The sequence below is a fragment of the Acipenser ruthenus genome, chromosome 18, assembly GCF_902713425.1.
Source record: "Acipenser ruthenus chromosome 18, fAciRut3.2 maternal haplotype, whole genome shotgun sequence".
Lineage (NCBI taxonomy): Eukaryota > Metazoa > Chordata > Actinopteri > Acipenseriformes > Acipenseridae > Acipenser > Acipenser ruthenus.
Genome location: NC_081206.1, coordinates 20,272,862 through 20,289,810, shown reverse-complemented (window position 1 = coordinate 20,289,810; position 16,949 = coordinate 20,272,862). Strand labels below are relative to the sequence as shown.

At 36.4% G+C, this 16,949-nt stretch overlaps 1 protein-coding gene across 12 annotated transcripts in view; it reads left to right on the top strand.

The window, feature by feature from the left end:
• The window catches only part of LOC117963949 (kinesin-like protein KIF28), a 55,601-nt gene that overhangs the window by 28,135 nt on the left and 10,517 nt on the right, over nucleotides 1-16,949 (top strand). For 11 of the 12 annotated variants that reach the window (XM_058991469.1, XM_058991470.1, XM_058991464.1 and 8 more), the window contains 13 exons: nucleotides 2,172-2,326; nucleotides 3,290-3,401; nucleotides 4,480-4,547; nucleotides 6,347-6,483; nucleotides 6,709-6,842; nucleotides 7,267-7,357; nucleotides 9,377-9,437; nucleotides 10,236-10,359; nucleotides 12,384-12,531; nucleotides 13,817-13,935; nucleotides 14,573-14,677; nucleotides 15,687-15,817; nucleotides 16,684-16,812. In XM_058991469.1, the coding sequence (XP_058847452.1) occupies nucleotides 2,172-2,326; nucleotides 3,290-3,401; nucleotides 4,480-4,547; nucleotides 6,347-6,483; nucleotides 6,709-6,842; nucleotides 7,267-7,357; nucleotides 9,377-9,437; nucleotides 10,236-10,359; nucleotides 12,384-12,531; nucleotides 13,817-13,935; nucleotides 14,573-14,677; nucleotides 15,687-15,817; nucleotides 16,684-16,812 (1,514 nt within the window). The remainder of the gene's footprint in view (nucleotides 1-2,171; nucleotides 2,327-3,289; nucleotides 3,402-4,479; nucleotides 4,548-6,346; nucleotides 6,484-6,708; nucleotides 6,843-7,266; nucleotides 7,358-9,376; nucleotides 9,438-10,235; nucleotides 10,360-12,383; nucleotides 12,532-13,816; nucleotides 13,936-14,572; nucleotides 14,678-15,686; nucleotides 15,818-16,683; nucleotides 16,813-16,949) is intronic. The other variant, XM_058991468.1, reaches the window with a different exon arrangement.

Sequence of the window (16,949 nt, the reverse complement as noted above, 5' to 3'; positions counted from 1 at the left end):
AGACGTTCAGTTCTATTTCTGGTAAGATTTAAACATGTTCTAATTGCTATCCATTCTTATACACATTCACAAGGAAGCTAACAGAGAGAGCTATTATATCTGTGGCGTGCCCTTTGTAAAGTCAAAATCCATTTTATGACTTCATGCACAATTGCTAAGATCAATCTATGTGCTGATAAAAATCATGCCAAAGCGCTGTGTCGACACAACAAAACTAGGAATAAATCATTCCCTGGACAAAAGACTCTTTGGTTTACAAAATGTGATGGTTACAAATGGTGCCCCATAGTTTGTAAACTACAGTTATAATTACTTGTCTCGAGCCTTAACAAAACTCTATCTATAACTATAATATATAACTGCAAGTCTATGAGCATTTCTGTAATGCAAGACAGCAAGGAGAAATGCCTCTGACCTTGCTAATAGTTTTTTTTTCTTCTTTTGCCTTTGGTTCAATAATTAAGGCTGGTTTTGTGTTTATCCACTCATGAGTCCTCCTATACTCCGTCCATAAAGTTAATGCTTTATTGTTTATTGCCACTACCCTTATAGTGCATTGTAGCATTCGCATTCTTTTGACTCTATTCTAGAAGTGTTATTTTCAGTTCTGGGCTTTATTACATGTTAACATGAGTGTTCAGTGCTTGTATTTCTGTATCTGGAAGATTGATTGAATAGTGTCATAAAATACGGAGATAATGTTTGTTATAAAGTGGTGCTGTATTTTTTAAATCTATATTGCACCTTTACTGTTTCTTATCCTTAAAACAAAACTACCAAGATAAAAAACTATAAAGTTAAAATATGTTTGATGGATATTTAATAGCTGAAGCAGATGCTAAATTGTATCAAACTTCAGAGAAAGAAAAATAATAAAGCAAACAGACTCAAACTCAAAAATCACCTTACTACAATGTCTAAACAACTACTTCCTGTCGCAGGGGCATTATGGGTACCCAAGTGTAAAAAGCTAAACTAAAAGTAAGTATATATTTTTAAAACTATAAATGGTGTACTCTATTGCTCCAGTGAGTTGCCCAGTGTTTGCTATTTCTGTTCAGGAAATATTACTGCAGACAAGAGGTAACATTACATTAAAAAAAGGTTAAGTAGATTCAATAGCAAATTGGCTTGACACAGTTATCTGTGCTTTTAAAATATGAAGGATCAACTGTGCTTCCCCATTGTCTATTTTTAAGCTAAGGCAATGGCTGGTCCAACTTGGCTGAAGCCTGGGTAATAATCTCATAGATATACAATCATTAAATGACATTTCCAGTTAAAAGCTTGGACATTTCTAGCATTCAACCTATTCAAACACAGGAACTGAAGAACATAACATTGATTTGCTTATTACTTTACTGTCTGTCCCCTGCCTGCTCTCCATACAAATATCAAATCAAAGAACATATCCTATGAACTTTTGGGGAAGCCATGCAACACACTGCTGTTGTAGATTCTGACCCATGTGAGATGTGGCTCTATAATTGTTCGTAAGGAGCCCAAAGATTTTTAGAATGTTTGATCATTGGTTTGCTCCCAGCCTCCCCACCTGTTACATTTTGTGCCAAAGTAAATTGCAGTGAGGCTATTAGCTTGCCTTTTGATGCTTGTTAGCTGTATCACATGTTTTCAGTTTAGCAGTGGACAGAAATGACCGTGCCCCTAAAAAGATAACAAGACTATGATTGTTGGACGATGGTCAGTCAGGTAAAAACAGAAGTCACATAATAAAGCAGTTGCCAGGCTAATTTGGCAATTGATTATCCAGTTTAACCTGACCCCATTTTCACATGTTTTTTGGCCTAGGGATAAGGACTTTAAATACCGTTGCTACTGTACCTCTACTGAAGTCCTGCACTGGCAATACGTCCTCTATATCTCATGTCACACCCCCTGTCATGCTTTAATAATTAATTATTCTATGAGCTTAGCCAATACTTGGTGTGTTAAAGGGTTAACTACAGGTATAAGAGATTAAACTTCCACCACAATAGACTAGGTAAGCTCTTAGAGAAGTGTGGAAGTCATAACATTTCAGAAGTGAGTTAGCACAGATTTTCCATTTAAATAGGTGGAACGCTTCCTATAAAATGACTCCAGTGAAAAGCTTTGCACAAAGTGGATGATTGATTATCACTGCAGCTCTGCATGCCTAATCTCTCACCCAGGTTTTAACCAAAGAGCATTGCCTGAAACAGTCTGAGATTGATCTAGTGGATTTGGCTGGCAGTGAGAAACAGAGGAGTTCAGGAAGCACATCAGACAGATTCAACGAAGCAAGAGCAATCAACCTTAGCCTCACCACACTGGGAAATGTGATCAGGTAACATGGGGCCATGCTGCCTTAATGCAGTATAGAAAACAAATAACATTTACATTTTCCCCCACTTAGTAGCTGCAACTGTCAAAAGTAGTAAATGTGGATGAGAATTATACAGTTTATCAGCCGTTTATTTTACATACCATTGACCCTACTAATAATGCTCTACTATTCTTTCACTCTACTTTATCATCCATAGCTTCAACAAGGTAAAACTTTATGAAACTACACTGATGAAGGCATAGCTGAAATGTTTTGTCTATTAATCAACGTGACCTGTGGTAGTTTCTTAATGTTTTATTTCTCTCTTAATGGTTCTGCAAAGTGTATTTATTTTGTTATATAGTTAAGCTTATAATACATAAGTCATGAGTTTTTACTATTTGTCTAAAGCTACAGTCAAACCTACTACTATTTATCTGTTTATCCATGGGCTCCAGGAGTATCTACCCATAAACCTTATACTGTATGACTTTGCTCATAGCTACTCTTTAGTTGCTCTTGTCTTTGAGCATCTCGTGGAATGTCCTGGGTTTGCACTGTGTAGGATTGGGGATATATATAATTAAGCTATATTTTTTTTTTTTTTTTTTAAAGCAACAAAAAATTTAAGTTACTTTTTAAATTATTTTCTTTTTGAGAAAAAACTAAGTTTACAATGTAGCTGAGATATTGAAATATTTTTTTTATTTTATAGATGAAATTGGTAGTTATAGAATAAATAGGGTGTACAAAAATAAATCATGATCTCATCCCATGCACAGTATTTGGTTTCCAGTTCTTATTTTGTTAATGTGTCCGTTGTAAAAGTCTGGGAATTGTTTAAAGTAACCGTGACTCTTATATACATTTTGCTTCCAGGCATGCATTGCCTAAGAAAAGAAAACCATTTAGTAGATTTGTTTTCATTAGTTGTTTGTGTTATTTCCATGATTTTAAGTTACAGCATCACTCTATTCTCTTTAGTGCTTTGTCAGACAAGGCTGTGGGCAAAAAGATCCATCACATCCCATACAGGAACTCAACTCTCACCAGGCTACTCCGCACAGCGCTGGGGGGAAACAGCAAAACCGTGATGGTGAGGAAATACAAGCAGATGTGTTTGATACCCTACAGTGTCCTGAAGTAACATAAACAGTAGAATGCTTTACCACTTGCCTTCCGAGAGGTTACATTTTTTTTTTTTAAATGCATTGATTTGCCAGAGAAAAAGTCATAAAGCAGTGAAAATGTTCTTGCAATAGTTGACCATGAGATATGGTTGGAGCCTTTTGATGTCAATAGTATATCTACTGGTGCTCCACAACAGGTGTGACATACTGTATACCATTCTCTTTCTCTGTTATCTACTGTTGCTACTTGGTAAGTTCAATTGATTTATTTTAAAGTTTAAACTTTGGGTGCAATCAGCAACCAATGATTGTTATCAATTATTACAATAATGAATGCATTGAGAATAGGTCCCTGTTTTCCCTTGATCGAAAGCAAGAGGTATAAAAATGTGGGGCTCCAAATAGGGCAACAGGGCGAAATGAATGTTAGTCATTTACATACAATACAAAAAAAATCTTCACACAGCCAAAAAGCTGCCTTGCAACGCACTCTACTGACAAGAATCTAAAATGGGGCAGAAGACGATTTTTGCTTTGTTCAGCACAAAAAAGTATATCTGTACATATATTAATTCTGAAACTTGTGACGACTATTATGCTTCATGTTTAATTAGCATTCATCTGTAGCTTTTAAGTGCAAATAAGTGAAGACAGTGCCTAGAAAAGTTTCCATCTACTGCTTTCATTATCTCATTTTGTTAGACAAAAAAAGTCTTCAGAATAGAATGTCTACTTCCATAGAATCCTAAGTGATTAAAAAAAAAAAGGAAAAACTGACAGTTGCTGTGGGGTAAAATGTTTTAGGTTAGTGTAAGAAAAATACACTATACACTCAAGAGCTTGGTCGAATGTAGACTAATCCCTCCTGGTTTGGAGAAAATGTTCTGAAACTTGCAGGAGCTGATCTGTGTCATTCAAGATTAGAGATTAGATATCCCCAATTTACTAAACCCACTCTACCTCTGTATACAAAATGCTGCTGATTACTACTGTTATAGGCTAAGAATTGCTGGTAAACTAATGTAAACTTGTATTTTTTTCTAGATTGCTACAGTAAGCCCTGCACATATCAATTATGAAGAGACTTTGTCAGCTTTACGTTATGCAGAAAGGTATATTGTGTGGGTGTGCATATTTACTTGTACAGTTTATTTATTATGTTTTTATCTAAATAGAAACCAAGACTAAGGATGTATTAGAGTACTGCAAATACTAAGGATATAAACAGCTATAGTATAATGACAGTACTGGAGGGACAGCCTAAATGCCATCAGCTTCAGAATTCTTTGTGTAACATCCTGAGGTGGGTGGTTTGGCTGGTGTGGAGTGTTCTTCCATTCAGTTAAAATAAAAAGCAGTGAGAAAAATGAGTTTTAAACCTGATTTCCTTGTTCAATCCTCTTTGAAACATAATTACAAAACAAGCAACTTTAATAAAAATATAACTGTTGTGTTTTGTGTGTGTGTGTGTGTGTGTGTGTGTGTGTGTGTGTGTGTGTGTGTGTTTGCATTAAGTAACTGTAGTTATTATTTTTTGTTATTTAGTTATTTTAAAAACAGTGGCCCCAGGTGGGGGAAGGATTTAACCATTTATGTAGGACAATGTAAATAATACTATCTAATTAGAATTCATTCTTTGCAGGAATCAAAAACATTACCTTATAAACCAAATAATTCAGCTAAATACAGTTTTGTATGGTCTGTTTTTCAGCTAGGTCTCTAGTCTGTGATTTATCTGCGACATACTGGTAATCCATCATACTGTATCAACCAACTTGTAAAAAAAGTCCCATTATATTGGAATAAATGCTTTTTGGCTCACCCTTGCAGCATTTGTTTAGTGGTACCGGATATTACAGGCCTCTAAAGATTCCATTACAGTGAAGCAGGAGTCAATCTTTCTAATGCCGGCCATCTGGCTACATGCAGCAATGAGTTCTAAAAATTTTTGCTACAGGTTGTGCAGAAGTTGTATACACCAGCCTTAGCAATATATGTATTCTGTTTATACTACTATATAAAAAAATGCTTCTTTCCTTTCAAATCCCATTTCATTAATCTGTAGGCTACATAAAAATATGCCATCTGTCTAAGTCAATCCTGCAATAGTTTCTCTGAAGAAAAAGTTTTTTTTCAAGCATAGATAGCAGCAGAAGAATTTATGAAGAAATAAGGGGTGTTTTATGCAAGCCATACAGATTCCATAAACATTGTTGCTATACAGTATTTATCACGTTGCACTGTACAGTATATACACAGACTGGTCCTAAAAATAGAGATGCTACACAAGATGACAGTCAAGAATAATTATGGGAGCTAAATCCAGCTTTGTTGTGCCAGCTCCCATTGTGACCCGTCAGCCTTTTGTACAGAGTTTCTGTGGGGTAAAATGCTTTGAGTGTCTTTGAGAATGAAAACAACCCAGAACAAAGCAAGCCACAGGGATTCACTTAGCATGCCCCCACCCCCACATTCAACAAAACTCTCTTGCTGGCCAGGGATTCCTCCAAGGTCCATGCCAGAAACTTGTTCCTAAATTACGGGGACAAGCATGACTGGTCGCCCCTAAAATGAGTCAAGTAGTTGTGGTGGGGAGCATTTAATCTGTATTAGTCACATAGGCAGGGAAGAGAAAATGTAGAATTAGTCAAGTTAGAAAACAGGATTAAGAAGTCGGTGAGTATAATGTGTTAAATGTTAACTGTACTTGAGGTGTGTATTTGTGATGATTTCTTTAAGTGGGAATTATTTTCTGGTGCAGTGCTGTTTTTTTTTTTTTATCAGTGTTATCTTTAATTTTAATAATGCTGTTCTTTGGCATTACAAACCGTATCCTCAGAGAACGCACAAAACAGCACTCTTAAAATGACCCAAAGATGTATAAAAAAAAAGCTGCACATTTTTTTTTCAGAGCAAAGAGCATTATGAACAAAGCTGTAATAAATGTGAGTGCTACAGAGAGGCTTCTCAGAGATCTTAAAGAAGAGAATAGCAGGCTGCAGGCAAGAATCACAGACATTGAAACAGCAGGAGCAGTTGAAGAGAGAGGTTGGTGCAGAGGACAGTGCGTTTCAAAAAAGTTCAAATCAATTCTAGTAACTTCTGTGACAGATTTGAAGGCCTTAGGCACATCTATTGTACAAAATACTTATAAACTATACTGGAGAAATAAAACAACGTTATTATTAATAATAATAATAATAATAATAATAATAATAATAATAATAATAATAATAATAATAATAATCTGGAACATTTGATTGTTTAATTCAGAGACTCTAAGGAGGCTGATTTTGGAGAATGAAATCCAGTTAAGAGAGATACAGAAGTCCTGGCAGCAGAAACTGGAGGACGCAAAGAGGGAGTGGGAGCAGCAGTACAGCACCCTGGCATTGGTAACAGTTACTGTAAGGGTATTTAAAATTCTAATAGTCTTTACAGTTTGAACAAAGCAAATGCACACAAGACATGCTGTATATGTAGTTTTTAAACTTTATAAAGGAGTGATAACCAAGGCTTTTTTGCACACACATTTTTACTACAGTGTACATTTTGTTATGGACCAGTGCAATACAATAGACTCAGCATTCTGTCGCTTCCTGATACTGAATCCCTTCCTGTGTTGTAGGTCACTCCAATGATCTAACTGCAATCAGGCTACAGGAAGTGATTAAGAACTATAAACAAATAGTGCTGTATCTAAATCTACACCCAGCAAAGAATTAAAAGATTTTAACAGGAGGTCATTGATGGTAATGTTAATAAAATACAATTTGAACATCAGGGGCGGTGGACAAGTGCAGTGGATGTAAAGGTGTTTATGCATTTCAGGAAGAAGAGCTAAAGGCTACCCTCCCTTATTTGGTCAATGTCAGTGAAGATCCCCAGCTGTCTGGAGTTCTGCGGAAATTCATTAAAACTGGTAAGGGACAGAGTAGGATGAAGTCTCTCATTGCGGGTTTAGGTTATCAGATTACTTGGCTATTTCTTAATTTATAAATGTGTTGTGTTGAATTGGATACAACTCAATGTATCCTTAAGAGAAAGTATCACAAGCAATAGCAAAGTGAGCTTCCCTACATTTCCTACAAACATGACTCAAGAATATCCTGAAGGGACCAGCCTCTTTATGAAGCAATGCAGTCTTTATGCCCATCCAATCCCTTTTTGAGTCTGCCAAACCCTCCACTTGTGCCTAATTGTTGTCATTTTGTGGACAGCGGCCTGTTGTCCACTGAGAGTTAAACTGAGACCGCCCAGTAGATTTTTCTGGTGGCCTGAGCTGGAAGGAACATTTAAAAATGTAATAAGACAGTCCCAAGTGGCTCACCAGATAAAGGCACAACAGTGCAGTGTGCGAAACTGCCAGGGACTGTTTCTACTCACTGCACGACAGTGGAGCCTACTTACTAGGCGCCTGGCAAGTTCAAGTAGAAACCTTCAGGATCTTCCAGGGGCTGGTAGCTTGCTCACGAGATTCTAGGTGCAAAGAGGCAACTGACTTGGGATAGGAAGAAGCCCACTGACCTTCCGTTGTCCTGAACTGTTGTGGGGGGTTGCTACGATGAGTGAACATAATTGAACATACTAAATTGGGGGAAATAATTGGGTTAAGTTAAATTTAAAAAATAACATATACACAGAGTTCTTTAATTACTTTCACAGTTCAATTAATATACATTACAGAAGTATAGAAGAAGAAAGAGGGAGATGATATTTAAAGGGTTTTCTGTGATGATATCAGAGAGCCTGCAGTGATCTGTGTGCCATTTCATTTTCTTTCCATTGCCATTTCACACCTCATAATAGGCTATTCATGAAAATGTCATATTTCTTACCTTCACAAATGCTTTGATTTATAAATGAACATAAAGGCAGCTGTTCAAGGAATGTCTGAATCGGGAAACCCATATTAAATAGTTTCCATATCTGTACAGCAGAGTACAGTACAGAGTGACTAAAACTGTATGCTTTGATTTCATTAACAACATATCTATTGAATTCTATTGATCAGAGCTATGGACTGTGCATTGCTCATTGTTTCAGTGAAAGGGAAATACAACTGGAAATAAAAGTTATTTCTTACCAGAGTAGTCGCTGGTATGTTCACAAAAAATAATTGCAAAGGTCTTTCAAAATAGTCTTGAAATGATGTGAAAATTAATTAGCATTGTGTAGTCCTCGACAGAGGTTTACTGTGGAACTGGATTCAGAAAAGAATATGCAGCAGTGCAATTATATAATAGGGACACATTTACTGTAAAAAGCAGATTACAGAATTTGCAGAACAAATTGTTACACTGCTCAGTTTTACAGAATTTTTGTAAAGAGTTCTCAGTTGTCTTTAATACTTTTCACATTTGATAAACTTGTTTTATTTACTTGAAAAAGATCAAACTCCATGTATTTTATTTCAGTTGAAATGGCCTGCTTGCTTTTCAGAAAACTGAAAACCTCAGACATACCAGAGGAACATCATAGTAATAATATAAAGCATTGTGAATCCATGATCAAATGTGGCAATGGCAAAGCATGGCAAAAGCAAGGTGCATAGTTTTAAAATAGCATGCCAAACACATCTGTAAGAGTACACCAGGTAGTGTCCTCAAGGTACTCACTCAGTAAGCAATAAACTGAGCCCCCATTCCTCGGTTTTAACCAGGATTGTACACTGCCTATAGTACAATGATTGCATTGCAATGACACATAGACTTCAGCGAAGAATAAAACCTACTGCCTTGAATACATGCGCATTTTACTTCCAAAGCATTTCAAACTATCTGTCTTCATTATTGTTTTCCACATTCCATTTGTCTGACACTGTCAAAGGCAGATCCCGCAGCTGGAAGTTGGCAGGTTAAGAGGTACGTCAAAGAGGAAAATAGACTAACATTTGTGATGTTGAAAAGCACATCATCATTTTTCCTTGTTTGTATTATAGGCATTACGTCTGTAGGAAGGATAGCCAGCTCTGAGGAGGATATTGTGATGAAAGGCCTAGGGTAAGTAAAAAATTCAAGAGCCTGACAGGGAGTTCTCAATCTTGTCTGGTTACGCTATACATAAGATTAGAACTAAAATAAAAAAGAATGACAATGTTAAAAAAAAAAAAAAAACATTATGCATTTCTGCCATTTCTTTCCTTTTGCAAGAACTCTATCTCCCAGAGGCCACTGCAACGTCGCTGTACTTTGACTCTAGCAGCAGTGTGGAGTAGTGGTTAGGGGCTCTGGGCTCTTGACCGGAGGGTCGTGGGTTCAATCCCCAGTGGGGGCAACACTGCTGTAGTACCCTTGAGCAAGGTACTTTACCTAGATTGCTCCAGTAAAAACCCAACTGTATAAATGGGTAATTGTATGTAAAAATAATGTAATATCTGTATGATGTATAATGTGATATCTTGTAACAATTGTAAGTCGCCCTGGATAAGGGCGTCTGCTAAGAAATAAATAATAATAATAATAACCAATCACTGCTTTTCCTATCAGTTACGTTTGTTAGTTATTTTACAGTGGAAAAGCTGGCAAGTAGATTAAATATATGCAAGGAGCACTTACCAATTGCTACAAAAAACATGCTTATAAGAAATCAGAAGAATGTTTACCATAATGTTTAAGTCTTTCATTGAGGAAAATACAAATCCCATAAAATTATATTTTGTGGAATTATTTTGTTTGCAGTATGGCCCTATAGTTTTTTTAAAAAAAATCTTATTATGATGTTTGCAGTCATTCTTATTGTTCAAATACTTTATTTGTTAAGATTTACCATCTGATTAATGTGTACTGTTTCCATTACAGTATTCTAGATAAACACGCAGTGCTAATGAACTGTGATGATAAAGTAACTATGGAACCCCAGAAGGGTGCAAGGATTCTGGTAAACGGAGTGCCGCTACTGACCAGGTCTCAGCTAAAGCATCTAGTAAGTGTCCCAGATATCTTCCCTTCAGGATGGTACTAAGGGTTTTTCCCAATGGCACAATCTTACAAAAGCTGAGCAGGAAAAGCTGAATAGCCAGTATGCTGCAGAAATATTCCATTGGGACTGTTAGTGACCAGAACGTCATTTCAACTTCATTGTTCATGTAGAATTTTGCAGAAGTTCTCATTATGTGTTGCAAAATATATTTTACTTTACAGGAATAATGTAAGAGGTCATTTATACAATTGATGTTACAAAACTTTAAATAATTTATATATGTTCATGTAAAACTGTATGTGTGAATATTGTAACCCAGTATTATCCATCTATAAATTATTATTTGTTTATTTAGCAGACGCCTTTATCCAAGGCGACTTACAGAGACTTGGGTGTGTGAACTGTGCATCAGCTGCAGAGTCACTTACAACTATGTCTCACCAGAAAGACGGAGCACAAGGAGGTTAAGTGACTTGCTCAGGGTCACACAATGAGTCAGTGGCTGAGGTGGGATTTGAACCAGGGACCTCCTGGTTACAAGCCCTTTTCTTTAACCACTGGATCACACAGCCTCCTCCCTATAAATATATGCAAAGTGTGATATACATACAGGCACCCACTGTAATGCACCCTCAGCTGGTCATAGTAATACAATGAATAACTGTACAACAGACTTGGAGTCCCATAATCCATAGTTGTCTTGCGCAACAAACCCTCTACACTCATGCAAAATCATAATGTATTGGAAGAACTCAGTCTTGAGCCATTAGCTGTCAAATAATTTTTTAAAAAATTGAAAAGAAAGACAAAAAAAAGAATCCTGTGGTTGTAGAGTTACCCCATGGACACAATCAACTGGTCCATAAAGGGTTAATTCCAACTTCAGCTGTGGTAGCACATTGACTGATGACATCATTAGGGTGAAGTACATGATAATGGATCAATTTGAAAAAGCTACAATGAGGCGCAAATCAGACAAGTTCACTTACAGACCTTCCAGCAGCTAGAATTGATTATATGCCAGCATGATCACATCGATGAGGACAAATAGGTCAAATCAGTCCCTTTAATGCAGAGACAGACACACACAGACATACACACACACAGAGAACACTCCAACACAGCATTTGTTTGTAGGGTTTAAGTGCTTATAGTACACCCATAAAGTACCACTGATGCCTACAATCTGAAATTTAAAGTAATCAGTATCTTGCATCCTTAAAATACAAGCCATCAAGAGGGTGATTTTTTGACAATAATTTTACATCTAATTGGTTTTAGGATTATAATCAGTGTTTGTGACCAAATCCCTTCAATTAGATTAATGGCAATGTAGTGGATGTGTACTATGGGCAAGGGTAGGGCAACTAAAGTAGTATCAGCCATTGATAGAATGGTACCGCAACATTTTCATATATAGGCATACCAATGGTATTAGAATGGTATGAACCAATGCACGCTGATAAGGCCTTATCAGGACTGTGCAATATTTGTTAAAAATCCATTGCGTTGCTAATGCTTGTTATGCTACAGTCAGCTAAGGGTTCGGCCGGGACACCTTTGTAAACGAGATGGCATCTTCTCAAAGGGACTAGCCGAGTAAAATAATTTACACTATAGATCTATTAAAAGTCATTGTGTGGGTTTTTTGGGTGTTTTAGAGGAATGGTTTGGAAAAAAAATTCTTAAACATAATAAATAATCTGCAATGGGCACAGTAAACGTTTACCTGTGAAAAAAAGTATTTTAGGAAAATATAAATTCATAACATAACATAAAAAAATCTATTCTTTCTGTTTAACATTTTATTTTCAGTATCCAGTTATTTTCTCCTGTTTTCTAATTATGTTCCCTCCCCGAAGTTACTCCCCATCTCAGAACTGAAGGTCAGTGGGCCAATCACATCTTCAAACCCAGGTGCTCGACAGCCGATGTCAGATCACAGGGGCATCTAGCCCGTAGGGGCTACCGTAGAGCAGCAAGGCAAATTTACAAAACTGTGTTTCTTGTTGTTCTCCAACAAACAGGACAGAATTATATTTGGATCCTGTGTGTTCTATCTATACGTGGGTTTTCCTCAAGAACGCAGCGAAAAAGATAAAATCCACAAGTATGGAAAGGATTTTTTCCTGTCAGAAATTGCCTCAGACAGAGAATTTGCTCAGCTACATCTAGGTAAGTAAAGTACCATTTGTTGTTCTGATTTCATTAACATGCATTTAAAACTACAAATCGTAACCACTGAATCAAAATTCACACGTCTTAAAGAAGCACTAACCAAGATTTTAAAATACATTTTCCTGCCTGCACCAAAAATAACGGATCCCTCTTTATTTCTGTTGAGGATCTTTTGGTTACGCTTCAGAATGTAGATATCTGAAAGACAATGCAGTCATTGAAAAGTTGTTTCTGTTTTCTGGATTCCACTCACTTCATGTTAGCGTCACTGTAAACTACTCTAATCAGTGCAGCTTGCTCACAATGATTACTGGGTTACTGTACACACTGAGTGAGACTTTTCAAATATCACCTTCTGCAGCCATTATCATGTCCTATCTGACTTCTGTTTTTATTCCGACCACAGAGGTTCTCAAACTGGTGTCTTCAAAGGCTGCCGAGGGTGTCCCCAAGACTTCTATTTTGTTATATATAATTTATAATATATTGTACAGAAAAATAATGTTATATTCTTTCATCTACAAAAAAAACACTGCTACAGTACAGTTTCTTTCTAGTTTGTGGCTTGTCTTTTCCTCAGTTTTCAGTTTGGTTTCCTTATTCAATTTGAGTTTTTAAAGAACAAAATAACAACTCAAGCGTGCTTAAGACACCTTAAATTATTACTACAGTACTTTGTTGTTCTTGTTTTGTAAAATTAATTGGTGTTTTCTCCATTGGAAGTAAATGCTTCGAGCAAATATACCTTGGTTACTGGTCGGGCAGCCCCCTATCAGATCTACAAACTGCAATAAACCTTTGCTTCTCTCCATTTTACGGTCAACTACTTTGCATAATGTGTCTACTTTTTTCTCCATAAAGTCTTCAAAAGCCTGGTGAACGCCATCAATTCATTCCCTTACTTTTTATATTGCTCTCTATAAACTGCTTTTTATATTTTTTATTTATAGAAGAGTCATCCCAGTATATTGTTGAGGGATTTTTAAAACAGACCATTCTATGTGCATTGTCTGATAACCCTTACTGCGTTATGCCATTATATGTATAATGATGAACAACCAGTATATCTAATGGACATATGCCAGGGTTACTATGACACTTTTATCCCATTGAAATGCAGGGTTTTATCACAGATTAAGAGCTTGAATTTTAAAAGTGATGTGCTTTCTTGATGTACACCAACATTAACCACAATAAATCTGTCCCACTCATAAACCTGCCTGTTTGGACAGATGCCATGTCTAGTTTCTCTATAAATGTTAAACATGCTGACATTTTGCAGGCATTTCTGACAAGCAGAAAGAAAACATAGACCCAAACCTGACAAGAGTGTTCCATGACTTCACCGCCCTGGTGCCTGTGGTCATGCAAGCTAACCAAATAAGCCAAGAACTTGGAAAAGTAAGATGAAAGACAAAAAACACAGATAACATAGCATGAAAAATGGATAAACAATGTTGGAAAAAACTGTAAACCTGAGTAAAGATCAGTATCAGAAGTTTAAAGAACACAACTGGCCAGGAATAATCTTTTAATTTAAATGGTAAACGTCAGCTCCTGTGAAAATATATAATTTGCTTTGTAAAACTTTTTTTTTTTATTTGAGGTTTATTTGACGTCTCTAAACTTTATTTTCTTCCTGAATGCACAAATGTCATGGGCAATGGTGCTGTACTGGGCAGTGGTAACACAATTTGTAGAATGGTAGCACAGTCTTAAAATATTTTGGCATAGCGATAATATCAAAATGGTATGGGCCAACAATATATTCTACAAGTAATCTATTGCAGTACCATCAGTACCAGTGTGTTGCTGTAGGGGGCAGCAAATTGGTAACTCCTATGAAAAGTAAATGCATGTCAACGGATTGGCTTGAGAGTTGTTTGTTCTGATTGCCCACTACTACAGTCCTCAGTGAAACATAACTCAGTGATTGTTGTGTTACAAGATGTTATACAGGTAACACAGAACATATTGCCCTTTGCTAAAAGAGCAACTTTAATGGTTCTTTCTATCTTAAAATGTCTGTCTGTTTCAGAATATTTCCTTTGAGCTGGAAATAAAGCACCTGGCTTTTATGGATGCCAGTGGAGGAGAGCTAGATAAGGAAGTGATTGTGAGGGTGAGAAACACCAATAATCAGGTAATTCTGCTATCAGCAAATTAAACCCTGATGAACCACTGTAAATGGTTCCTGAATGATCAAAAAATGTAATTTAGAAGTTCCCTCAATCTTATTTAAGTTTAGTTTTATAATAGTACCCTGTGGATGGATAGCGTTGCAGTCAAGGCTGGTTACCAGCAGCAATAGCAAACGCAAGAGTCAGCAGAGGCAGCTATGCGCTGTGGAGCACACTTATTTTACAAAGCAAAAATATGAAACAAAGAAATCACCCGAGAACAAGCTGTCACAGTGATTGACGCAACCTGCTGCTCTTGCATGCTGAAATGCTGTTTCCCAGCTCCGTTTTAATATGTGCTCAAGCTAAATTGGCAATTAAATAACCAACTAAGACTGACCACATTCTCACATGTCTCAAGTTCCCCTCCAATTAGGTCAGACTAAACAGTCCAGCCACCTTCCCACATGGCTAACTTGTCAGTCTTTTGTTGAGTTAACTGGACACTGCAGGGAAATCCTTGTCTAAACCCCTGTGGTATTTTTCAAACTATGTAGGGTCATAAATAAAGGGACAATGAATGTCAAAGTCTTAATCATGATGAAAACAGTACCTCCCATTCATGAAGTGTAATCTACATATTAAGATATTGGTCATATTGTAACTTTAGTAGATTATTACATCCCTAAAAAGGATTTAAAAATGCTGTGCCTAACAGACCACACAGCTGAGTCATACTGCATGTCATTCTAGATGACATAAAAGCAGTGAGGTTGACTTTGATAGACGTTTTACGCAATACCTACCCCAAGGACAACACTGTAAAATAATTGCTTCAACAATAAGAAAATCACAGTTATCAAATCCATTGGCAACCCTCTTTGTCAGCTGATTAGTGGAGGAGTCAGGTAATTGGGCCTACACTCAAGAAATGTGTCATTATTTCATAGGACCAAGGCAACAATGTCTTTTAAAAAAAGTCAAAAATCAATATGTAGTTCTTTGAAAGAAATATGGGTTTTCTTTTTAAAGGTATGGGTTTGGTCAAAGGAGAGGTTTGCTGAATGCATGCTTTTAATGGAAGATATGTATAAAAGAGACTCTCAAGAGAACTTACAGCATGATTTCTTCAAGGACCCAGTAGAGAACATCCACCTGGGGAGGTAAGACAAGCTTTCTTACTTCCAGCAGATCAGTAGCATGAAGAAATTGAAAACTTGACCGAATAGCACCATAAAACAGGAAGATGATACAGGTTATAAAGTGGTGCTATATGTTTGATCGAATTTACCCCCCAAGAACCTGTTAACTGCTCTATAAACACAAGCTGTCAAATTTCTCGGTTTCAAAAAAGAGGGGCTTCAAATACTGGCTACTTCCCTAAGGGAGATAGCCAGTAAAATATAAACTTTTAAATGAATACCACAGAATGTATTTAAAACAAATTCATTTGCAGTAGATAATATTATGACACATGGTTACTCTTAACCATAACATATGGTATTTCATATAGAAAACAAAATAAATACACAAATAAATCATTTGTACCTAGTACAACAGGGCATGTTATAAGAAAAGAAAAGCGAGTTTATCTTACCAGATTTTCTGAAGAACAGAAAGTATTCTAAAGAAAGGGTGATTCTTACCCAGTTGTAATGTTGCAATGTCAATCGGAAATATCTCTGAGCTGGTAATGTTAATGTCAGCTCCTTGCAGAACTGCACAAGCATATGCAGTAATTCTGCATTTGGTTAAAAAACTAAAAACCTTGATTATCATACATTACATAATGGCTTTAAAAGAAATAAACTAACAAAGGTACAGAACAAAAACCTCCTGCTTTGGCTTCTTGAACTTTTACCTTTAGATTTTTAAAGCTACTAACTAAACTTTGGCATGTGTTTTGCATGCAGAACTAATAAAGAAACTACCCGTTGCATTAAAAACAACCCTAGCCAGTGCAATTACCTGTTAAAGTAAAGCACACCTGAGAATTCAGCATGGCATGATTTTCTTCTTTGTTTTTTAGTGCTCAAGTGTGGCTTGAATCCTTGGCCTACTGTATGAGGTATGAAGAGCAAGTCGATGCCAGCAATTCTCAGGGTGATGAAGAGGCGATTGTCCATGTTAAACTACTGCCCTGTAATGCTGATGGAGTGTAAGCTTGTTTTTTTTTTTTTAACTTATCAGTGTTTCTTAGTCAATCATATACCCAATTCTTAATATGTTATACTATATATATATATATAAGCAAACATTCATATTAGTATTCATATTGGCTGTTTTCTATAAAAG